Genomic DNA, 26935 nt, shown 5'->3' with positions numbered 1-26935 from the left:
TTTCAGCTGATATGTTTTAATTTGTTATAATCAATATATCGGATAGAAAAATAAAATATCGATATTCAAAAAGAAATAATCGATAATAATGAATGTTCCCTTTAACAGGAAAGTACCACCATGACATGAACAGCAGTTAGCTGCACACATATGACGTTAAATTGTTTACAATTTATAATTTTTTAGGCTTGTGTACAAAAAAATATACAACAAATGAGAATTTAATGGTTTTGATTGGTTTTCACTGCCGTCACCTCATTTTGGCACTCCACTTCTGCCAACCGTGCCAACTCACTATTCAAATGCAGGCAGAGGCAACCAGATTGAAAATATATTTTTAACTAGATAGGTACATGAAATAGTTTGTGTGTAGGCCTACAAATAAATTTGTTATTAATAATATTTAATAACTGCTAAACAAGTTCAGAAAAGATTAAACTGTATTTTATTCTTGCATTATTCTTTGAAAAATTGCTAAAATCAATTCTAACGATTATATCGAAGTAAAATATCGATATCCCGATAATATCGGAAGTCTAATATCGATATAAAAATATCGATATATCGGAACCAAAATATCGATATTTCCGATATATCGGATATCGATACCAAACACTAACCCATATCGATGATGGTGACATGACATGGTGTGACAGTGACACCTAGCTGCAGCGCCTCACTCACTCACTGCCCTCACTCACTAACGAATAATACTGGTTTTGAGGTTAAAATGGTTGAATTATTCTGTTTTAGGCATATGTTTACGTTTTTTATAGTTTGTCAGGCAGTTTGTATTGTAAATTCAAGGATTCTAGAGAATGAACTAGGCGAAGTGATATTTGCAAATGTGGTAAGCACTTTTATGGTAGAAATGTCAATGTTTTTGTTTTGGAAATAGGCCTAGGCTAGGCTTCAGAGTAGGGCCCATGCATAGGCATATTAACAATGTGACAATTTGTGTGTGGTTTTTATTTTGTTCAGACTGATTAGCCTACAGTTTAGCATCACTAGATTTTCTATAACTTACCAACCCTAAAACTTACTGTAAGTTAGGCCTAGGCTACCCACTTCAAACTATCAGTAGGCTAGCCTAGGCCTATCAACTTAGGTACCGTGGTACGAGTTACAGCCTTATTGTCTAACTTAAGTTATGTATTCTTGATGATACCATGTTCCATTTCTTTCATTAGAATGGTTATAGGAGTGTCCAGAGCATGGGGGATAGAGTCACACTTGCGCCACAGGAATGTTTTGATACTTTGCTGTTAAAGGGAACATTCATTCATTATTATCAATATTTTCTCGATTGGCCTATACCTATCGATATTGTTGTTTATCCTTTACGATCCATTATCCTTCTGTTTTAATAATTTTCAACGCTTAGGCCTAGGCCTAACTTTAAAAAAATTGAAATTGACAACTGATCTTGTTTAGGCAAAAATAACCTAATATTTGGACTTAATATGTAAACTTATGTGGGGTCTGACTTAGGGGAGGTAGCCTACGATTGAGGTATTCAAGAGATTCAAGAGATTCAAGAGATTTATTATACCATTAAGTAAATAAATACAATAGGTAACGTCAAACTATTCTAAAATAAACAAACCAATGCATATAAATAATCAAACGTTCATCATTACAAACCATGCTGAAATAAAAAATGGTTAATCTTCACAGCAAACAACACAGCAAACCATGCAGTTATGGCAAACAAAAGAAAATGAAAATTGTGACACATACCTGAGTGTAAAAATAAAATTACAAACTAAAAACAATGGCCAGCCTTCAGAGCATCAAAAAATTCTTTAGTTTCATAAAAAGGATTCGTTTCAAGCCAATCTTTTACAATTTTTGTGAATTTTGACTTCCGCAATGACCGTACACTTTCCGGGAGAGCATTGTAAAACTTTTTGCCTGTAACAGGAAAACAGTTATTAGTTTTACTCAATCTATTGCTACTTAAATGTACATTGTTTCTATTTCTTGTAAAATATGAGTGGACATCCTTGTTACAAACCAGATCTTCTTCCATGTCCTTAATAGCTAACAAAGATTGATAAATATATACATTTACAACAGTCATAATACGAAGTTCTGCAAACAAATGCCTACAATGCTCCAGATAATGAACCTGACATATTATTCTGATAGCCTTTTTTTGATGGAGCAGTACTTTCTGAGCATGCGGGGAGTGACCCCACAGGAGCGTGCCATATACAATATGGGACTGAAAAAAAGAAAAGAAAGCCAGTCTCAAAAAGTTAAAAGGTAGTTCAGAGGTCAACTTCCTCAAAAGATGTCTTACTCTACTTAATTTTACACAGAGTGCATCTATGTGGTCATCCCACACAAGCTCCGAGTCCAGGGTGAAACCCAGCAGTCTTACAGAATCATCACTGGAAACATTTTTATTAAGGCTAAACATGATTTCTTGAGTTTTGGCTGCATTCAAGGCCAATTTATTTCCATCAAACCATTGAGACGTTTCATTTAACAATGAGCTAGCAGAATTTTTTGCCATAATATGATCAATGTGTGTAGCAAAAATAGTGGTATCATCTGCATACATCAATATATCATTTGAGACACCATAATACAAGTCATTCATGGCAACAATGAATAAGAAGGGACCAAGGATTGAGCCCTGTGGGACTCCATGCTTTACCACTCGAGAGTTTGATTTATCCCCAGCCCAGGATACAACCTGGAACCTATTATCAAGGTAGGACTCAAACATTTTGAGCGCACAGGCTCCAACACCATACATTGAAAGCTTTTTGACAAGTAGGTCATGCGGCACACAATCAAAAGCGCGTGACAGATCGCATAACACAACAGAGGTTGACATTTTGTCTTCAAAAGCATTAAGAATAACCTGTAAAAGGGAGCCCACCGCAGTTACAGTGGACTTGCCCCTACGAAATCCGTGCTGAGCAGGGACTAGTAAGTTATGGGTTTCAAAGTGATCACTTATCTGCCTTAACATTAAGGCTTCAAATATCTTGCCTAGCACTGGTATCAGGGACACCGGCCTATAGCTTGCTAGTACATTTCTAGGGCCCTTTTTAAACACAGGCACTGTTCTGGCTGTTTTAAGAACATCAGGAAAGACGCCTTCAAGAAGGCAGCAGCTAAACAAATGGGCCAATAAAGGAGCGATTACATGTACAACCCTTTTGATAAAATCAGTTGACATATCATAAACATCTTTACTGCTAGAGGACTTAAAACTACTGACTACATTTGTTACCTCTAATGCACTAACCATTTTCCACTCAAACTTATTATGTACCCCTGGAATACAATCAAAATAATTGTTATCCTTTAGTGGAATGGAGTCAACAATACCATCCACAGAGTCCAAAAAGAAATTGTTGAAATCCTCTGCGGTTGCAAAACTCAAATCAGCGCCCGCTCCCGCCCTAGGTCTGCTCTGGTTGATCAAATCCCATGCTGCCCTACACGGATTAGCCGAGGTGGCGATCCTGACTGCCGCCGCTGACTGCTTTGCCTCTCGCAGACAAGTGCGATACTCCTTTCTCAGCTCTCGAAGGTAGGGAAGAGTGCTCGGCCTACTTTATTTTATTAGTTCAAAATTCCTCCGTGAACAGCGCTGTAGTAGAGAGCATTTTGGCAATGAAGGTTTACTAATCGCAAAAATAGTTCTGTTCATAAAATAAAATTATAAATGCCTCAAATTCAATTTTATAATTTTTTTATTATAAAATTAAACTTACTATCATAACCTAACCGAACTAACCAAACTTGCTGATACAGTAGAGTCCCGCAAACTCGGCACTCGATATAACCCGGCAGTCTGGATAACTCGGCCATCACCTGGCTCAGAAAATTAGTGATTTTTTTAGTCCGAGTTAAACATAGGCTCAAGTCAAAGCATTTGCAACTCGTGACAAGGATTTGTTGTACTATATCTGATGACTTAATACCTACTTGTAAAATAAATGTAAATAAATAAGGCAGCTAAAAGGAATAAAAATTGTATTGTTCTTATTTTTAACCCTAGTTCCCGATAACCCGGCATTTCACAAACTTGGCACCCTTCCAGTCCACATTACGCCGAGTTTGTGGGACTCTACTGTAATGAAATAATATAAATAGGCTAAAGTTTAGGCCTATTAATAGAACAAATAATTCTGTTCATTAAATAAAACTAGAAATTGCTCAATTAAAATTTTATAATGACTTCATAATAAAATTAAACTGTCATACCAAACCAAACCAAACTTGCTGATAATGAAAAAATCTTAGTCAAAAAGTTAGCACCACCAGCGGGATTCGAGCCCGGGACTGTCAGCATATCAGCCCGGCACGCTAACCACTAGACCACCGAGGTCGATGGCTTCAAACCGTATTGTTACGGTAATGGTGTTCCCTCAGCTAATGAGAAGCCCACAGCTTATTTATGTATTTATTTATTCATTCCAACGGATACACCATTTACAAAATAATATATTTAAGCACATGAGTAGAATGGAAAGATAAAAATTGCATTTGAAATAACGAGAAGCTGCATATAGGCTACCATTGAACAAAACATCATTGCAACAAAAAGTAATACAACAACATAGCAACGAACAACAATAACAGATAATAACATTAACAAAGTAAAATAACAACAAACAGACAACATGACAGATAACGGATAATAACAAAAAAATATTTAATATTAATTTGGATTTCAGAAAATGCATGTAGACTTTGAAAGTATAGCAACAACAGATATCTCCTGAAGATTTAACAATGTATTAAACTATGATGACAATAACTTCTACGTGAAACATTAACAACAATCAATCTATGAATGAATAACAAGAAATAACAGATTTTGGGACAAAACATACATCATCTACAAAACAGGCATAGCAAGGATAATGTTCGCGGTTTTTCTTCTGAAGGAGGACAACTGTTCGTTGAAGAAGTCAACTTTTGATCCTACTTCGTTTCCTTGACGCTGCAATCTTGTCAATCCACGATGAGCTTACGATGAGCTGTCATCGTAAGCTCATCTATACCTCCCCTGAGTAAATACCACTTATGTGGATTATGGAAATCAAACTGTTCTAAATTATGACTTTGAACCAAAAAGGTATGGTTTGTTTAGAACAGTTTTATTTCATTACTGTAGGCTATAACATTTTTTTAAATTGTTTGTTGATAAGTTACTGATCAATATTTATTTAGCCTATCGTAGTTGTCAGCTGATATGTTTCAATTTGTTAATATCGATAAGTTACTGTATAAGTTAATTTTACTTGCACTGTTTAAAGTAAAAATTAAGAACGCACATTCATAATAGCCTAGATTCAGATAACTTAACATAATATAGGGATTTGAGAATATCTAGTTGTTTAAAACTGCCGATTCATATAGGTTTTAGTTCCCAATCACATCTTTAGATAAATATTATTTGTTATAAAAATTACATAAAAAAAATCTTCAACTTACAGTATACATATTCAGTCAGTGGTAACTTAGGTTAGTTTTCAAATGGCGTACGTAAAACTTAATACTTTTTCTGATCAGTAGTCATCATCAGTTTTTTTTCTTTGTAGGCCTACTGTGTTTATGCCATAGGCTATTTGGTTTGATTTTAAACATTGCTATGATTCTTTGTTTACAGTTACATCGTTATTTTGTAGTAACCATCATGGAAACCTTTGAGGCCAATGTAAAATTTAAAATCTTGAACTTACTTTTAAACTATATAGGCATTATCAAAAATTGAAATTGTTTTCTGCTTCACTTTGCTCCGCTTAATAATTTTGTTGTTGCAATAACATGATAAGTTATGTCTCGGTGATCACAAAAGATGCTCTTAATTTCATCACTATCACTGATCGCGATGATGATGTCTTTGCGACCCAGTGGTATTGTCAAAGGGCAAAACGAAAAAACCTACTAAGTTACTGTTTATTAGGCTTAAGTATTTATAAAAACATGTTTTACTGTATTTTATTAAACCATTAATGAATTATTTTTACAGCTCTTTAGGCATGGTGATAGAACGCCCATCGATCCATATCCAACAGATCCATTTAGAAACACTTCCTTCTGGCCAGTTGGATTTGGTCAATTAACAAATGTAAGTTTCAAGTTATTGCGGCTATTCAATAGCCTATGCTTAGAAATTATGAAGGCTTGATTTTTGCCAAATGATGTCACCAATATTAAAACCTAGATCAGGATCTATGACCCCCCCCCAGGGCCGGATCTACAAAATATGGGCCCCCCTGCAAAAGTCCTCCAAGGGCCCCTAGAGCTGGCATCAATAGGAGAGAGGCCTTATTTGCAGGAGGGGAGGGGGGAATGTTTAAAATATAAGTAGCTGAAACTGAATTTTAACGCTATTTTAAAAATAAAATATTAATTGTGTTTGTAAAAAGACATTTTTGTTAATATTCGTAATTTTGTAAATTTATGAACTTAAAATAACAGCAAACTTCAAATAAAGCTTTCTTATTCATATGTCAATAGGATTTCTTAGCCTTTCAACAAGCTTTACAAATTATAAAATACATATTGTACAAAAAAAGTAAAAGGTTTTTATATAAAAATGTTCAAGCATAGGTAAATAATAATGTAAAGTAGTAAACAAATGACTCAATTTAAACTTAGTTTCTTTTTTACCCTATCATTTCAAGATAGATAGGCCTACATACAAATCATGGTCCCAGAGGGTTGGGCAGGGGGGCCAGAGCCCCGGAGCCCTGGCCCGGTCAAATGTAAAATCTTTTCTGTCAAAGATTTTAGCATGGTTTTCCAGTTCACATAGTAATTTTTGAGAGGAATAAAGTTGCTACTATGAGCAAGAGAATTAATCAAACTATAATTCATTTTAGATATATTGTTAAATGCTTAAAAAAACGGCACGGAGGTGGCTAGACACTAAATCGGGAAAATAGGGGAAAATCTACGGGAAAATCTACAATCTACAATTGATCAAAGGATCACTCAGCCCAGGGGCCCGTGACGGCTCTTGCCGGCCCTGAGGTCATTAGATAACGCTACAGAGGTTAGTATAAGTCCCGCCTGTACTACAGACTTATTGCTCAGCTCAACTGATAGTTGACTAAGTTGACACTACATCCACGTCAATCGGACTGTAGTGGATCTGTGAATCGCGCACTGCAGCTGGTAAGCTGACAGACTGAGCTGAGCATACAGACTGAACTGAGCATACAGACTGAACTGACTGAAAGTGACAGTATTAAACCACAGATTAAGCTGTCTACGACGAGGTCCCGAGTTGTTGACGAGTAAAATCAGTAAGGTCTAAATTTACTTAATAGTTTTAACTTTAGCTTTGATATTGACAATATTTGTCTGTCAAAACTAAACTTACTGTCCTATTCAATTATGTTCATATGCATTAAAATAATTTTAAATTTTATGAGCTCTTTGGGCCCCCCTGCTTTGCTTGGTTTCACGGTTCCTAGATCCGGCCCTGGACCCCCCCACTCCTACTTATGAAAGATGTTTTTGTTTGTGTTAAAGATCACAACAAGGTTTTCCTTAATATATTGAAATTTTTTTCAGTGCTGATAGTTCAAAATTCAAATTCAAATATATTTATTTGTGATAATACAACATCTTGGCCTCGCCAAGTTTACAAAACTTGTTGGCAAGGTACAATTGATTAAATTAAAAAATTTTTTTCCCTTTTTAACAAATATAAATATTTCTAGCGCTACTAATTCCATGGCGGTTTGTGGCAGGCACCTATCTATACATAATAATGGCAGCAGAAATGTAAAATTCTAAATATAGTTTGAAAAATTGCTTTATCATCTATCTGATTTATAATCAATGCTATATTCCGAAGTCTTTGTTCTCCTGGTTCATAGACCAGAGGTTTCTAAAATATTGAAGAGGCAGTGTCTAACTGGAGAAAAAAAGTATATTCGTTTGTTTCTTGTTTCCTGAACATTTGATGAATTGAAACATAACCTCTCACTAAGAAAAGTTATGTCCATGCAGGCATTTATTTACACAAAGCGGAGGAAAATAAAAAAACTAATATGTTTGAGAAGCTTTCTTTGACAGTTATCAATTATAATTATAATTATTATAAGAAAATTGTGAATTCCAAGCCTATTGAGTCCCAGAACACTGTCCATTTTATTCTGTCTCAATTGAAGCTCTAGTGTTTGGATTTGTAATAAAACACAATGAGCAATTGATGGCCCTCGTATGAATCGTGGTGGCTTAAACACTGGACATACTGCTCATGCTAGTATTCATTTAGTTTTCTCTAAAATAGTTACACTTTATACTCACCCTTTCTAATTTGCAATATTGTTAGTTTTCTTTCCTGTCTTAAATCATTCTCGAAGTAATGCTCCTGATAAATTCCTCATATTTTAAATTCCTAGAGGCCAAAGATTGCTCATTTAATATTTCCTGAAGTTTTATTATTGTATAATGTTTGTTTATCGTTACAATATTTTTTTGTTTTTTCATTGTTAGTTTGTTATTTTCTTTTATTGCATTATCTCTCTTGACTCAAAATATGTTTTTCCAGACTGGAAAAGAGCAACATTTTGAGTTGGGCCAGTGGTTGCGGAACAGATATGACGCTTTGTTGACGGAGCAGTATAGTCGAGACATGATCTACGTCAGAAGCACTGATGTTGACAGAACGTTGATGAGTGCTGAGTGTAACCTGGCAGGTCTGTATCCTCCCAAGGAAGCTCAAGTGTGGAATGAAAACATCAACTGGCAACCAATCCCTGTACACACCGTTCCTGATAAGTTTGACAATGTGAGTTAAAGTACTTTCACAGTGTGTACCAGTTACCAACCATATTGTGTCATTCAAAACGTTTGTTGGCAAATGATTAAAATCTAACCCACCTAGATAGAAATGCATAAATATTACCTTTTATTGGAAAAGAGTTGTGTGTGACCTATTTTTAGTGTTAAGATCCACCCAAATATATGATCTAAGATCTTTTATATATCTAATTTATTTGTTTACAAAACTTTATACTCATTATTTTATAAATAATACGTAAAACTAAACTAGTTGTCTGATGTTCAAGTTGTTGGCGGCAAAAAAACCATGTCCAGCATATGAAGAAGAATTTAACAGGTTGATGCAAACCGAAGAAATGCAAGCATTGAACAACACTTTCATAGAAGTTTACAAAGTATTGAACCAAAATGCTGGTGAACAGGTTACTACTATTGAACGTATTGACTGGGTCTACAATACTCTTTGGGTTGAGGTACATTTCATATCTACTGAAATATTAGGTACATTAGGCCTATTATGAATAAAGTTATAAAATATCATGAGAGTTTAAAAATTAAAAAAAATCTATGTTTACAATAACAGTTACAAAAGTCACTTATCTATTGTTTACCTAAAGACTTTGTGTACCATACAAACTTTGTACATTATTTTACTTTCCATAACTCTCTTATCAGCGGTGGAAATATTTCATATCAATTCTTGAATAATATTAGCCCAAAATGATAAAAAGTCCAAACTGCTGTGTATATATACCAATAAAAGTGTTAGTGGGCATCAGGATGTAACATGTTAGGACTTCTTAAAACATTGAATCTTACATGATAATTAGTTGTTACCCACGGCCTTCACCCCGTTTAATAAAACTATTGATTGGTTAAGTTAACCTGAAGTAAACAAAATACAGTAAAAGAAACAAATAATCACACCTGATTTTAATAAGGTAATACATCAAAAGAATAACAAACAAATAAGTACAGCTGAGGTATTTTTAACATTATAAGTATATGAAAAGTTCCCTTTAGAAAGGAATTATGACCTTAAAGGGCAATTTATGACATAATGGATAGTGGATAATGGATTTGCGCAAGGTTTCTCGTCATGACGAACATTTTAAGTATATGGTTTATGGGTGTGTGACTTGCAGTTGTTTCAAAAGTTCATGGGTACTTTTGGCTTATACAGTATATAGATAACTAGGCCTATTTATATCTTTTTGTTTTTTGTCAAGTACTTGTTAATGTTTCAGACTTTGTACAATTTCTCGATACCAGAGTGGACCAAGTCTATTTTCCCTCATCCGATGGCAGAGGCTTCTAAATACAGCTTTGTACTACCTACTTGGACAAAGAAACTGGCTCGCCTCAAATCAGGTAGATAGTTTGAATATCAGTTATTAGATAATTTTAACTAGGTCGGTTGCAGGAATTAGTTCATGATAATGTTTATCTACAAGGTGAATAAAAAGCATCGTTAGTACATTTGTGACAAAACTGTTGGACTTCAACACTTATTGTGGTGTTAAAAAATATTTTTTAAATAATAGATGTTTAAAACTACAGAAATTAAACTACTAATTAGGACAAACAAGATTTTTGATTATACCTACCAGTAAAATCAAAACCTGCTCAGTAACCTATTTAGTATTTAATTTAACCAGCAGTTGATTAATAATGGTTTAAAAAAACAGTAAAGCACTACTGTTGTGCACTGTATGTTGGTTAGTCTATGGTAATAACTTATTTCCTATTTGAGAAATTTTCTAAAATGTATTGCTGTCTACTTTTACCTCTTAAAAATCTGCAGGTACAACCTGTCGGGTACGCCACTGTCTAGTTGTACCTCCGACTAGTTGTGCCTAGGTCCGAGGTACAACTAGACTGCGATACAAGACGCACATCCCTCTAAATCAGTTATTAAAACCATAATTGATCAAATATATAATTCTATAAATTAAACAACAAGATATTATAAAACATTAAGCCATTCTTATTATGTAGTACCTAGGAACGTGACTAGTGTATTGGAGTGTAGCACTTCTTTCAAGGAAACCTGATTTCAAGTCCAGTTATTAGATAGTCTAGTCATTCAGCCTTGTGACAATAATGTGGGCATGGTGGTTTGAGGTTTTATTTATTTATATTTCAAGATGTAGGCTATTTAAAAGTATGTATTTCCGTTATTCATTCTACAAAAGATGTGGAAAAAACATATTATTTCCTTTATTCATTTAAAAAAAATCAAACAAAATGAAATCGGTGTAAAATACCTGCATTTATGCGATCTTGTTTGTAGCCGAGTTGTTACCGGTTTCAACTCACATTGGAGTCATCTTCAGGCAGTTAAGATGTCTTCTCGCTTCATTCCTACAAACAAGATCGCATAAATGCAGGTATTTTACACCAATTTATAGTATTTAAATGGGATCAGAAGGCTAAAATTCAATATAATGAAAATGAAATCACAAAATAATCCCAGAGCACAAAGAGTAACATAATGTTAATTAACAGCCAGTTAAATTACTCTTATGATGTTTCCACAGGTCTGTTGGTGAAGGAGATGATCACTAGTATGAAAGACAAGAAGGTAACCAAACCAAAACCCAAACGCAACTTGAACATGTACTCGGCTCATGATACAACAGTGTCCAACCTACTCCACACTCTGGGAGTGTATAACATGATCAACCCTCCATACACGGTGTGCTTCATGATGGAACTCAGGGTCAACTCTTCTGGCGACCATCTGGTCACGGTAGGTACTATCATCAACTCTTGGATACTGATGTAGACAGCCCATCTAAATGGACCAACTGTAGCCAATTTTAAAGTTTGGTTAACGATTTGGTTCATATTAGAGTAGTTAGTATTTTAGGTACATCAGTGGCTCAATCCAGCTAGGTTATTTTTAGCGAATTTCCCTATAGGGAAGTAGCTATTACCGTAGGTGGCACGGTAAGACCTAGACCCGGGACCGATTTACTTTTTCATTTTGATGTCCCCAGAGGCCAAAAACACTATTCGTTCAAATTTTTATATATGTATATATATATATATATATATAGACTTGTATATATATATATATATATATATATACGTCCGTGAACGCGATAACTTGAGTAATTTTTGTCCGATTTTGATGAAATTTGGTTTAAAGGTGTAAAGCGGGATAAACTTGAATGAGTTCGCGAACCAGCACGATCGGACCATGGGAACGGGGCTTTACGGGGGGTTTTATGGGGTAAAAATTGGTTTTTCTCACTTTTGACTCTCAAAACACAAAATTTCCCAATTTCTCTTTAGACCTTTTTAAAGAGCTTAAAAAAACAAATAATTTAGTATATAAAAGTATTTTTGTTCGATTATTAGTAACGGAGAAAATTAAAAAAAATTTTAAATTTAAAATTCCCATGTTATTCTTATGGAGAATATTGTCAAATGTTGTAGTTTGCTTGTTTATGAATATATTTTGATCAAACTTGGCAAATTTATTTATTTTGTACTAAGCTATCAATATTTTACTCAAAAACACACTTTATTAGTTTCCTTGTAGCAGCAAACCTAGGTACTCGTTAAACCTAATGTTATTAAAATATATTTAACTGAAAATCAATTCAGACGAATGGAAATTCGCTTAGTCGGCAGGTTTGCTGCGGCGGGGGTATTTTTTTTCTAAAAGTAGCTACAAATTTAGCATGGAATTGGAATGGTTAAAACTAGTAGCACACTGGGCAACTCTTGTGGAAGTGAAGAATGTGGTGCAGTAGAAGAATATCCACTACTCCAGCAAAACAATTATTGCATATTATATTATGGGAGTAAGCACTCCTGGAAACTCTCAAAGATTGAAAACTAGCCGTCAAATCAGCGGAAGTTTTTTTTTGTCGCCCCTTGCTTCTCTGGAGGTACTGAAATTGGCCATGATGGTCGGACGACGGTGCTCTTTTTGGGACATTGTCTTATCGGGTCTTCTTTTGTGATCTCATCCCAGTTCCAATCGGATCAAACTTCTGCAAGAGTTGCTAAATGTGTTAGAATGAATGAACGAATGAATATGAATGAATGAATAAAGTGCTTTATTTTAAAATAAACATTCCTCTCATAAACATAATCAAACACTTAATAAACAATGGTTTACGACCGTAAATGTGTTAAAGTCACTCTGGATACGGTCACTGGAGGCGGGAGGAAAAGCTCACTTTCCTTCTGCGTGAGTTGCCAGGTTTGCTACAACCTTGCATCTTTGCAGATGCCTACTGGTCAAGTATCTAGATTACATCTTACAACCCAAAGCTCTTTCACGTTGTATTAGATGGGTATAGGGCCGACATTTATCATTATAACTCTGCTCCTTTATTTTTGTGCTGAATAAATCTAATTAGAATAATTCCAGATGTTCTACCGCAACTCTAGCAGTGAGGACCCGTACTTGCTGACTCTGCCTGGATGTTCGGCTGCTTGTCCTCTAGATCAGTTCATCAAACTATTGGAGCCTGTCTCTCTAACAGTCACAGACTGGGAGAAAGAGTGTAAAGTGTCCATCTTCAGTTCCTACAGCATGCTGACCATTGTTGGTAAGTGTTTACACTGATTCACCACCAGTAAAAGTTGAAGTTTCCACTTAAACTAAGTTTAAATGTGAGTACACTGTATTTGGCAAGAGTTTGAGGGAGATATGCTCTAAATGGTTCGTAGTTTAGTTATAAATTTGATAGGATACTCTATTAACAAATAAGAAAAAGAGTAAAGGAACACAACATTAAACTGCATATTTCACCTCTTCAAATACCTAAACCTTTTCAGGTAAACAAATGCAGTAAAAATTATATTTCAAGACTTATTTACACCAATGCACGGAAATAACTTCTTAGTTGACTGCAAAACCTAACAGCTGATGATAGATAACCCATCTCAACCCTGAGATCAAATCAATCGATCATGATCCTCCCAGCAGACAAATGCTCAACTAGTCTTATCAACATACGTTGTATACCAGGAGGTGTTTTTATCATTGACCTTTATAACGTTTCAAGGGGATTTGAACTATCGATTGGAATGCACCCAATGCCCTGCTCAATAAATTGTCCTAACGACAGAATTTGTACGAAAAAGATTGAATAGACACCACCATGACAACAAAACCAACATTGACGGCATCTTTGGAACATTTAAATCTATCTTTAAATTCATCAAGTCATAAAAGGGTTTTAGTCATGATAACGAGCTGGTCCTATGCGAGGTAGTGGAGTGATGGTACATAATTGTTAACATAATACAGTATAGATATTTCATAGTCATATTCAACGGCGACCAGTAAGTAGCCTACAACACAAGACGGTGATATCACCGTGAACCGTACTCAACGACTGACGGTTTGCTTGATGTTTCCCATAATTATGTTAGATAACAATGGTTTAACTGTGGCTGATTAGTTATATTGATATTCTATGCATAATTTTGTCGTTAAAATTGTAATAACATGGGGTTTATCAGTAAAATATCTTTCTTATGACACTACTTTGTTACGTGCATAATTTATCTGTCGTTTTAAGTTGTTTGATGATTTTTTAATGTTTTATGACCCTTTTTACCATTTTTACATATTTGTTTAATATGGTGTTGTGGGTAATGAAATTGTTCGGAATTTAATGAGGAACCATATTTAAACATTAGTTTTTAACAAATAATAAAAATTAAGGAGCTAACTAGATAAAACCGACATCATGTCACCTTAAACCTGCCACCTACCAGGTCTGAGTTGGAGACCAAACACCATTGTTCTTTTGGGCCCGAACCATCTCATTTGGGCTCGGACTTGACTCGTGAACCCACCGGGACTAATGATCAGAAGCCGGGACTATCTGTAATTGGACTCGTGAACCCAACTTTTAAAACCGGGTTTTATCCCTGCACTAATTGTGTGCCCCCTATCAGTTTGGTCCGCGGCTTATATAGTCTCGAGCTCGTGAACCCGATTTTTTAAGTCGCGGCCCAAATACCGGTTATTTCCGGATTTTGGGCTCGGACTACGATAATCCCGAGCTCGTGAACAATTTCTAAGGGGTAAATACAGATAATAATCAAATGTGACTCATTGTAGGTCATGACTAAGTCATTAGTTAAGCTAGTTAACATTGGCATAAAGAAATTATCCCAAAGTAGGTTATTAGAAACATATATTGCTTTTTGAAAATTTATATTAATTTGAAGTAGGCCTACTTACTTAACTTCTCAAGGAAATGTTAATACCTTTAATACTTTACTTTAATAAGGACGATGATTTATTTGGGTAAACTTAAAGCGTGCGTGGCTTGCGCATGGATTAAATAGTATTCCAATTACAAGTGGGGTATTAATTTAATTAGTTTGTTGTCAACTCAACAAATTTTATCTGCTTTCCAAACTCATCAATTAATAATCCACCCATTCGAGTACTATGTTTGACGCAAACTTAATTTATTATCTTAACATGTGGATTTATACTATAAAGAATACTAGTGACTTGTAGAGACACAAGTCTCTAAAACGCTCAAATGTAAAACAAATTATTGTAATATTTAAACCAAGTCTGAATCAAATTATCTATGTGTCAGGATAGATATCCCAGTACAACCTATATTTTGTTGAAAAAACAATTTGTTGTTTGTCTTTTGTTGATGTTATTTACAATAAATAATTTGAATGAATAATTGCTGACAAATATTAATAATACAAATAAATACAAAATAAATTACTCCAGAGGCTCATTCAACTCTGCTAAAGGCAGCAAACATGTTTGTGAATAAATATTGCTTTACTTAGGTAGCTTTGGTCTTTTGGTTAATGACAATAAAAAAAAATCCCCGATTGAATTATTGGAAATTGTTTTCGCCAAATATGAAAAGGCAAATAAAGATGTGTTGAGATAAGTTTAGTTCATGGTCAAAACCGCTAAATTAGCACCCCGACCCAGTTATTATTTTTAAGTTTATGCTTCTTTTGTAAAGGTTTAACAAAATTAGTGTAAAGTAAAGGCATCCCATTGACCAAACCTAACCCTATATTTGTTTCTGATCAACATTAAAAAAAAACTACTATTAGTCTAGTGAAGTTTATGTGGTGGTATTTCTCCTAAAGGTGCGATTGACTTTACATATTCTATCAAAAATGGCCGAATCAACGCCTGATTACTAACTATTTTACGACTGGTTAGGGTTCCATTACCCAGGTATCGAAAACAATCACAAAATTACTTTTCATCAGCATCTTCGACAGATTTATGGTTAGCCTAGTTTTAAGAAACGGAAACACCTCTCATTTTACTGTTATTTATGGATGATCCCTTTACTACCGTGCATGCTAGGCTATATTATATTTGAACCCATTTTGCTTGGAGCAACAGGCAGTAAAAACCTGGTTAAATTGTCCTCCAATCCAAATTGTTTTTCCGCTCATTGGAACTTGTGATAGTACAGTAATGATGAACAAATACCTGTACGGACCTATTTCATCTTTATTCCCAGGTTGTTTTCTAAGAGTAGCCAGTAGCCATTGAGGTTATTCCACTTTATACAATTGCCTAAAAAACTAATAATTACATATTGAATAACACTACAGTAAATCTCAAATATAAATTTTAGTAAATTTACAAACAAAGAGTAGAATAAAACTTTAACATATGTTTTGAAATCAAAACAAAGCAGAAGTTTTCCATTTAATCTTGAATCGTTTATTATTTAGTTAATGTGGTTGCTATCTCCTATGATACTACTACTTATCATACGCTTAACTAATTTACTTAAAAACACACAAGTTTGCAAATGCACAGTAAAACAATTGATTTAACCCTTTGAGTGCCAACGTCCGGGGAACCGGACGTTTTTAAAACGAGCCAAAAGTGCCAACGTCCGGCCGACCGGACGTTTTTAGAACGAGCCAAAAGTGCCAACGTCCGGCTGACCGGACGTTTCGTAATGATCGAACAGCTGTCATAACAACCGAATAAATACTCGGATTCTTTTAACCCATATATTAACATTTGAGTCGAAAGTTGCTAGATGCGATACATCGATTTTCGTTGGTCGAAATATCGAAAATTCGATTTTTACGAAATTTTAACCTAAAAATCGCCAGATCGCGCTCGGCATTTTTAGCGCGACCTTCGGGAAAAATCATCGGCATTTTTTGAGCGTTACTTTTATTTCTCGCCTGGCACTCTAAGGGTTAAACTTTTGAAACAGTCTTAATTATTATAGGAAATGTTATGCCAAGTTTTATATAGTATACAGTACATTGCAGAATTGACTGGCAAATTAGTAATTCAAAATGTAATATTGCTTACTTGCTTGATGTTAAATCATGTCACGATCAGCTGTATTGAAGTAAACAAAAATCAGCAGTGAATGGCTTCTAAAGCTATTTGTATGTAGAAAAAATACAATATATCTAATTTTGTGTTAAAATGTCGGGAATTTCACTACCTTTCCCACTGTCACGGGATCGGGACCTTTAATTTGAGCCCTCTTCCGTCGTTCTACGACTTCCCAGTTGCCCACAATTTTGACGCCAAGAATTGACTTACGTAATTAATGTATAGACGATTGACCTAAAGTAGAATTTTTCAATCTTCGGGTGGTTTATACTAAGCTAAAAGTATTTCATCAAAAAACACGCTTTAATACCTTCCCTTTAGCATCAAACCTAAGTACTCCTTAAAAGTAATGCTATTTAAATATATATTATAATAAAGAAGATAGTATGTCATAAGTGTGTCATTAAGGAAATATTATAGTGAAAATCTAATCAGGCTAATAGAATTTTATTTAGTCTGCAGGTTTGATGTGACGGAAGGGTTTTAAAAATATTTTTGTATGGTAAGTTTGACCTGGAAATTTGTAATTTTGAAAAACCCAATTTTCCTTGAGATTTATATTTATGGCAATATTTGTTTATTTGTCAATTATACCTATTTTACACTAATTCTTTCTAAATGGAATATAAATTAAATACATAGATATTGTTTTGATATGGATATTACCAGAGAAAGACCTCTCCATTATGTATACCTTCACATTTCCTTTTCTCCACCATCTTTAATCTTACTCCTGTTTTATCCACATCCCTCTTCATCTCATAAATGCTATCTTCTGTAAAAGACGCTAAAAGTCTTATCTAGGTCACCCTCATTGTCTTCTACCAATAACCCAGAACTCTTTGTTCTCGCATTATTCGCACATGTCCTTTTCTACAATCACTTTAAACTGTCCTCAAGCACTGTACTTCTGATCCCTCCACTCTCCTCTTTACCTCTACTTTTACCTCTTGGTCCCAACTCTTCAGCTTGTATTACTTTCCATAACCATTTCTGTATATTCCTTGCTTCCACCCCATAGGCAACTAATCTGTTAACATGTTAGCCTCAGCGTCACGTTTTTTTACAAATCAAAAGGTTAAATACCTGCTGTATTGTTTGTGATCCGTTTTTTAATCTGTGACTAAGGTTTCGAACCTGAAGGTTCATTTTTTAGCTCATTAGCAACTTTGAATCACCGAAAGTACCTACAGCAGGTATTTACCATTTTTATGTATAACTAACATGTGTTTCATTTTACTATACCTCCCAAAGTAAAACTCTATATAATATCTACCTATCCTTAATCTTGCAGGATTGTCGATAGTGAAAGGATGCAAGATGCTGATTGGTTTTGTTGGTCGGCTGAGTCTGTTAAAGATTTTAGCTGGTGACGGAATTATATTTGGTAATACCTGCATGACAATATCAATTGTTCTATAGGTTGTATAACAATGGATTGCTATTGCTACTTGCTACTAACCACAACACTTCACCATTTGTCAGGATTTCAAATGATGCTCTAAAACAATCTTTTACTGTACCGTTTTATGACATTTTATTTACTGAAGCTAAATAACTTTTTGCTTTTTACATTAAAGATGTAAGAACTGTTATATTGTTACTATTATTATACTCTGAAGTTTAATACTCGTATGATGAAGTATTGCATTGATAATTAATATTTTTCAAAATCCTATTTAATTTAGAAAAAAAGATTATTTGTTTACTTTTTTGTTCGCACCGCTCGATTAGCAGACCTGACACCCCAAATCTCTTGTTGGGTAAATATTTTATCTGTTATGCCAATTCTTGTCACATTAAACTTTTTTGGTTTATACAGCTTTCTAATACTTAGTGTTACTCAATTAAATAATCAGTTGTAATGAATTTCCCATATAGGGAATAAGCTATTATTACCGTAGGTCTCATGGTAAGACCTAGACCCGGGACCGATTTACTTTTTCGAATAATAGGGGATAGTTTTCTTATAAATATTTACTTTTTCTTCATGGACTTCCTGTGGCTGATTTTCATTTGTCTCAAGTCTCAAGACGAACTGTTGGGTCTATAATGAGACCGAAATCTTTCCCCTTGTCTATAACAATGATGTCACTCCGCCTCACAGAGCCCTCTTCTTCTATAGCCGTGACTTCTTCATAGACCTCGTAACTTTTCTTTCTGAATTGATCAGCTATGATTTTTCTGATCGTATGGTGGCGGGTATTCAGTAGAAGACTACTAAATGGGCACTTTCCAAAGACGTGGGCAAGAGTTTCAAGAATAAATTTCTCAAATACAGGACAATGTATCCCGTCCCTGTATCTCCCATGAAGACTTCTAAGAGGAATAAGTATTGTTTGAACTCAGCTTCTGTGAGGCCACAACCTCTAGCCAAATTGTTATTGATCTTATTACATTCTTTGAAAAGAACCACCCCATTCCCTTTGTATGGAAGTTTACACCAATTTTGATACTCTAAGTCTTGTAAGGTTTCTCTCAGTATCTTGGGTTTTGATTCGATAAATTTAATACTTAAATTCAATTTTTCCAGGCAAAACCTAATTTCTTCATCAAATTGACGAATATTAAGTAAGTAGGGGTTTCCCGTTCGTTTTAATACGCGACATATGTTTATATGTTGGATTGATGATCCCCACATTGATTTACATAACCCAATCCCTTTTTTCATTTTTGATGTTAGCCTCCGGATTACGTTGAATATATAAATTGGTTTAAATACCTGCTTCTAGTAATCCAATTGTTGCAATTTCTGTCACGCAACTAGTTTCGACTTCATACAGAAGTCATCATCAGGCGTCCAGTTGGATGTCAAAATAATCACTTCATCTGAAGGTCGTCGATTCACACATAGTACATTCACACGCAAACACGCACACGAACACGAACATAGACATATAAAAAAGGTACATTTAGAACGATGATAATACTAATTGGTAACTTTAGGATGATGCGTCACGACCGGGTGAATGTAGCGTCTAGACTGCCGGTCAACGTGTTCGGTCGGCGCTGTGACGTCACTCCCTTTGTTCTCGTTATCAGTCAGCTGTCCCCATTCATTCCCGACTCTCTCTCAAGTACCTTGATTGCCGTGTCATAAATATAATTTGACTGGAAAGATAGTTTGTCATTTAAAATATTTTGTTTGTCGAATTTTACTGCTCTGTATATTTCAAATTCTTCCAGTGTATTTTTGTTGAAATGGTCGTTAGATAAATGCAATACGGTCATGTTGCTGTCAATATTTGTGTAATTATGATTATCAGAAACTAAGTGTTCGGCAAAAGTTGAGGTTTGAGCGGACGTTGTTTTTCTTGGAAGATGTTCTTTAAATCTCTTCTTAAAAGAACGAGCTGTCTGCCCGATATAATATTTAGGACAGTCGTCGCAACTGATCTTATAGACGCCAGTCTTGTCAAAAATCGGAGTCCTCGTTTGGGGTCGATCTTTCAGTAAAGTTCCGAGTTTGTTAGCTGTTTTAAATGACACAGTGACGTTATTTTTTGCCATGATGTTTTTAAATTTATTGCTAAGGGAAGAACCGTATTCCGTTGAGATGTACTTCTTCTTATCTTTTGTTTTGGAGGTTTTTAGTTTATGTATACGAATCAGTTTATCAATGAGAATGCTTTGATAACCATTAGCGACGGCAATGTGTTTAAGGATCCTTTAAGGATCCGCGTGTTTGCGTGTGAATGTACTATGTGTGAATCGACGACCTTCAGATGAAGTGATTATTTTGACATCCAACTGGACGCCTGATGATGACTTCTGTATGAAGTCGAAACTAGTTGCGTGACAGAAATTGCAACAATTGGATTACTAGAAGCAGGTATTTAAACCAATTTACCAATCCCTTTGTTTTTAGTACTTGTATAAAACATAGAATTTGGCATGTTAATTGCATTAACATATGGCTTAGACAGTTCCATTTAAACAATGTTAAATAATGTTTAGTTTCAGGCAAAATCGTCATTTGTTTATGTTTATGATCCATACCGGGTCTTTTTTAGTTTAGGTAAGGAAAATATTATTTTGCTGATATTGACTCAGTTTTTTTTTTTGTTTCAGTGTTGGTAGTTCTGGTTGTGCTAATCATCGTGCTGCTTGCCTTCGGAGCTATCTATTGGACGAGGAGGAAAAGGGCCACTTACTGGTATCGGAAACTTAAAACTGACAACCTCTAACCTCTATAAATACATCCAAAAAGTTTCCAAAACTATACCTTTAACTTTATCAAACATTTTACAGGCTAATTAAAAAAAAAACAATATTTCTGTAACTGGGTGGACTATAAATTAAGACAAAGTTATAATTGTGGTTGGCAAACAAAAACAAACTATCTGTTGAGTAATGAAGTTTTATTAGACTTTGGATCTCAAAAAGATTGTTTTTGTTTTTTGGAACAGTTTAACATACTTGTGGTTTCTTTGTAGGATAATAAATTTTATAGAGCTATGCCTTGTTTCATAGGAGCTGCTTTTATGCTGAAAATTATATAGTTACTGTAAGTATCTTGTTCTGTCTATCGGGGCCTCTTGCACATTGTCACCATTTTGTTGGCCCATGCTGGTGATGGCATTCAGATCGAGTTTCAGCTCAAAACCGATTTTGCACCTAATATATATATATGTGGAATTTATACTTTTGTCGCATCATCCAGACTTTTTATGTTCAATGAAATAGATATTTCACTGGAATTCGTATTTCTTAAACTTAATGGGGTTATTCGTGTTAACATTTCTGAGCCAAAAAGGTAAACAGCCTGAGTTAATAGACTTTTAGTTTGACGAGATTGTACATTCCTAGATTATTTTGTTTCTACCACATATAGCCAGCATAGGCCCACAAATGTTGTTCTAAAATGTCAGTAGTATGCACAGATACTTTTGTGTTTCTTTGACATAATTTGGTTACCTTATACAATCAATATCCGAGATTAAATAAGGTTTGTATTTCATTACTTAAAGAACTTAATTAAAATATAATATTTTATACACTTTATTTTACCATAAACCAACGAATCTCGCAAAAGACTGAAGACTATTTTTGTTGTTTTGAACATTTATTGTACAGTACAAAATGTGTTATTAATAGTCGTTAGTCTTTCTGTCTGAGGAAGATATAGATTTATATTAATTGAATAGCAAAGTGAGAAAAATATCAACATCTACTTTTTCTTCCATTCTTTAAACAGTACTAGCACATACCGTTACTTTTATCTCATTCCATGTTTGCTTATTTCAGTAAATTGGGATGAAATGTGCAATCGTTATTCGTATTTGTTCAATAGGAGGAAAGAGCAGACCTCTACTGTAAGTTTTGTATCATTGTTAATGTTACCATGATTGAAATGAGTTTGTAATAGGTGCATAGCCAGGATTGCAATTCAGAAGAGCTACTACCGTACCTAATAACTGAAGGGAAATCTTAACTTGATTGCTGAGGGAATGTAAAATTGGTTTATTTCTGTTGATTTATAAACTGCAAATAACTTCTTAAATATTTTGGGAGTTGCTGGAGCCCCCTAAGTGACCCTGGCTATGTGCTTTGTTTGTGATTTGTTCGTAAATGTATAAAATATTTGTCTTTTTGTACTAACGATCCAAGTGTTTGTGATTTGGTGTTTTATTTTCTGACAAAACGATTTCTTTGACAGGAGGCACTCTCTCCACCGACCCTGCATCAATTAACCAACGGTAGTTCGAATTAATTGCTTCTGTTTGGGCAAAGTTATAAATTTATTTTTCCTCCCTGAATTTTAAAATTGGTTGATTTAACAAACGTTTTCTAGGAACATAGAGACGTTCATTCCCATTATTGCAATAATAATATAGAATTATATCTATTCAGGTACTGTATTGCTCTTTACTATAAGGGAAAATTAAAATGACTTTACATGTTTACATAGTTGCCCGTTTTAACTGTCCTTTTTAGGTTATGTGATCTAGGTTCGCCCTTGTGAGGGTTGTTTATGAGATAGTGTTGTGAGGATTTTCAACCAATCACTGTCCAAATGTGGTACTGATTTTTAATATATTTAGCACAGTTGTATTACACGTTTAACACAGTAAAAATAATATTTGAGCTTAAAGATTAAGAAACTTAACACTTTGTTTTACATTTTTTGGTATTATATAAAACGATTCTATAGTATTAAAAAATTGTGCGTTTTTATGTTATTGTTGTTTTTGTACTTGTACACTGTGAAGTCTAATCTGTAATAATCGTACCACTAAGGTATAAAGTGACTTTTCTATCCGAGTTCAAGTTTCAGGCCTGGGTAAAGCCGAGGTCAGAAAATGTGTGTATTATGCAATTGATAAATCAAACTATTGACAAGAATGCAACAATAAGCTACAACCGATCAAAACAATTGATAACTTTCATCAAACATGATTAAATGGAGCTCTCATAGAGTGTGGTAATGTTTCAACTCTGCTGATAGAGATGCTGCATTACTCTTTTAGTTTGCATCATCAAAATGTTGGTGATTAATTATATTTTATTTTAATGCTTGATCTATCAATGGCTTAGGTGTGGATGTTTATTTTGTAAAAATTAATTAGACATGAGTTTGCTTTTAGAATGGCTGATGTTGATACCCTTCATTAGCTTCATCTTCTTGCCCTATAAAGTATATACCTTTCTACGCTTGCAAGATGAAGGGGTGAAAGTACTTGCGCCCCTTCATCTTGCAAGCGAAGATTTGTCTGTGAATAATGCTATTCAACTGGCTGAGAGATTCTATGCAGCTGACCTGCATGTAATATGTCTAGTTTTTAAATGTTGATTTGTGTCGGTTTTGTGGTTAACCCTTTGACTGCTAGGCCTATAATTCATATTTTGTAAGACTTTTTTTGTTTGCCTTTTAATTCCATTACCTGTTGCTGAATTTTAACTGTATTGTTTTCACTGTTTTATTAATCTGGCTAATTTGGAATAATAGGTTAACAAATATATAACAAAGAAGAGTCTAAGTATTTGCAGTTTAATTTTTTTTTAACTGTCTTTCCGTTATAAATTTCCAAGTTTTCTTATAAATTGTAATGTTCTGATAGCATTATTTGAAACCAAAATCTCATGAAATCCAAAGACATATAGTTTACAATGTAATATTGAATTGAATTTAACCTTGATTTAGTTTGATAAGGTTATTATAATATAGCCTTTTTAGAAAAAAATCTGTTTGTCAGTAAAGCCACATAAACACCATTTATACTCACTGTTGTGGTTCAGCTGAAAAATATAATCTAAATAGTCTTAGACTAACTATTGCTGCTACCTAGTAACGCATTGAAAAAAACTAAATTGTAGCGCTGTCGGGTGCGCTATCTGTTAGCAATGGTTGACGTCAGCTTTAATACCGGTTTTTACTCCATAATCTTCAAGCACAAATAGCTGAGAAGGCTAGTCACTTGGCCAGTGGCATTCGTTTGCTCGGGTTTGAATCCCGCCCTGTGTGGCAAATAATTGGTGACCTGTGTGTTTGTAGCGATATACTACAACTACTGGGGCATATTGAGGTGTTCATAATCCTTGGTTTAGACATACACCTTGAATCATCGGATTGGGCGGATCTTTTAGCGTTTTAGCTAAGTGGTTGTTAGTGTATCCTATGAACATGCAAGTCATCAATGGCCGTTTTGCTACTTTTTGTCAAAATAACCTTCCTTATACCTTAAATATTTTAGTAAACAACGATATATCGTTCCATAGCACTCAAAGGGTTAACAGATTTAGAAACTGATCTGCGTTCTTTTGTGGATTGCAACTAACATGTGTTTTACAGTAGACCCCCTCTTAACCGACCCTAGGTTGTATAAATCGAAAGGTCGGTTAAAACCGGCAATCCCTAAAAACTTAAAAATTTAAGTCCTATTCATTTTGAACTATATAATCACTATTCTGAAGTTGTGCATGTTAAATTTACAAAATAAACTACATGTATACCTTTTTTTCTTAAGTATTGACGATAAAAAAGGCACAAATAAACTCAATACGGGTAAAAACAAATAATACTTTCAGTTGAATAGATTATATCCGTAGGCAAGAGTCTATAAAAATCCTTATTTTAATGCCTTAAATTGATTCTTTCCAAATTTATCATAATACTGTACATGACATGTGTACAAATCAAAGAGACAAGCAACTACTTTGTTACGAGACAGGATGTTTATCTATAGCCTGAAACATCCTGTGTAGAGTCTAGCTTATTGTTCCCATCGCCAAGCATGGGAGCTGAAATTCTGATTCCTAGAAAGTAGCGGTTAAACCGAACTGTTCTACAAACAAGGTCGGTTGAAACAAACTGTAATATTTTACGAGCGAGGGCGGATAGTCCAATTATTAATGTGAGGTTGGTTAAGAGGGGTCCACTGTAATAATAGTTTGTATGGGCTTTCAAGGGTCTCAATTGTCCCGAGGGCTAAAATAACATTAAAACCCTTAAAATAGAATAATAATTATTGTAATTATAATTTTCCATAAGATTACTTTTTACTTTAAGAAAATTGTATTGCTTTTTATATTATTCAATACTTTTTGTATTTTTAGCGAATTTCCCATATAGGGAATAAGCTATTACCGTAGTACTCATGGTAAGACCTGGACCCGGGACCGATTTTTTTTTTCGTTTTGAGGTCCCTAGAGGCCAAAAACACCATCCGTTCAAATTCATATATATATATATATTTATATATATATATATATATATATAGATTTATATATATATATATATAGATTTATATATATATATATATATGTGTCCGTTAGCGCGATAACTCGAGCAAAAATGATCCGATTTTGATGAAATTTGGTACAAACGTGTAAACCTACGTTTATTCGAACGAGTTCGCGAACCAGCATGATCGGACCATGGGAACGGGGGTTTATGGGGGCTTTTATGGAGTAAAAATGGGTTTTTCCAATTTTTGACCCAAAAAACATAAAATTTTGCAATTTCTTTCCAAACTATTTTGTAGAGCTTAAAAAAACAAATAATTTAGTATATTGAAGCGTTATAATGCGCCTAATGGTTACGGAAAAAATTGTTAATTTAAAATTCCCATGTTATTCTTATGGAGAATAAGTAAACTGTTGTAGTTTGCTTGTTTGTGAACATATTTTGATCAAATTTGGAAAATGTTTTTATTTCTTACTAACTATTCACATTTTACAAAAAAAAAAAACAGTTTTACCCTCCCTGATGCAGCAAACCTAAGTACTTGTTAAACTAATTATATTTAAATCAAGAATAAATGTTATATTTTTAAGTAGACATTTCAGTGTAAATCCAATCAGTCGAATGGAAATTCGCTTAGTCTGCAGGTTTGCTGCGGCGGGGGTATTTTTATCCTACTTACATTTTTTTGACTGTTGCTTCTCTATGGCTATTTAATTTATGGACAAATTCTACACAAGACAGCTAAAATCAGTTGACCACTTGAATTTTGTCCTGTAGTATTTCGATAAAACCTAGTGCATTATCTTCCTAAAAACATTGGTTGCATTATTTGTTAAATGTTAGATTTAGAAAGTATCTGGGACTGTAGTGGCCAAATGTTATCTCTAATTGCTTGTTTGATTTTGGTTAGTGCTGTATATTTTTTCCAGATGTTTCCAAAAAACATCCAAACATGCTATCGTTCCTACTCGTAATACTTGTACTTTATTTTTCTCATTCTCTTGTGTATTCTTTTTTTCAGACAAGAGTTACTGCAGCATCCTCATTTGGAATTGATAATTTTGGGGTTGTATGGTCTGAATTGTTTTTACCGCCCATTACATTATTAACTTAAATATGTATTCTGT

At 34.2% G+C, this 26935-nt stretch overlaps 1 protein-coding gene across 1 annotated transcript; it reads left to right on the top strand.

The window, feature by feature from the left end:
• Nucleotides 1–661: 661 nt before the first annotated feature.
• Nucleotides 662–25779, top strand: LOC128989861 (prostatic acid phosphatase-like). Its single transcript, XM_054411949.1, has 10 exons — nucleotides 662–850; nucleotides 6005–6103; nucleotides 8543–8782; nucleotides 9063–9248; nucleotides 10023–10146; nucleotides 11316–11527; nucleotides 13166–13346; nucleotides 18417–18509; nucleotides 21194–21278; nucleotides 22370–25779. The coding sequence occupies exons 1-10, from the start codon at nucleotides 731–733 to the stop codon at nucleotides 22380–22382; spliced, it is 1353 nt and encodes a 450-aa protein (XP_054267924.1). The 5' UTR covers nucleotides 662–730; the 3' UTR covers nucleotides 22383–25779.
• The last annotated feature ends 1156 nt before the right edge of the window (nucleotides 25780–26935 follow it).

Source organism: Macrosteles quadrilineatus, unplaced genomic scaffold (assembly GCF_028750875.1).
Source record: "Macrosteles quadrilineatus isolate MER2022 unplaced genomic scaffold, UCM_ALF_1.0 Scaffold_3__2_contigs__length_128488019, whole genome shotgun sequence".
NCBI lineage: Eukaryota > Metazoa > Arthropoda > Insecta > Hemiptera > Cicadellidae > Macrosteles > Macrosteles quadrilineatus.
The sequence above is the reverse complement of the archived record's forward strand: the minus strand, read 5'-3'. Positions and strand labels throughout refer to the sequence as shown.

Bases quoted from the DNA above. Each gene is read 5' to 3' on its own strand.
- LOC128989861 (XM_054411949.1), top strand. From the start codon at position 731: ATGGTTGAATTATTCTGTTTTAGGCATATGTTTACGTTTTTTATAGTT. The intron at 8,783-9,062 runs GTGAGTTAAAGT...CTGATGTTCAAG, and splicing joins TTCCTGATAAGTTTGACAAT to TTGTTGGCGGCAAAAAAACC. The intron at 10,147-11,315 runs GTAGATAGTTTG...ATGTTTCCACAG, and splicing joins ACTGGCTCGCCTCAAATCAG to GTCTGTTGGTGAAGGAGATG.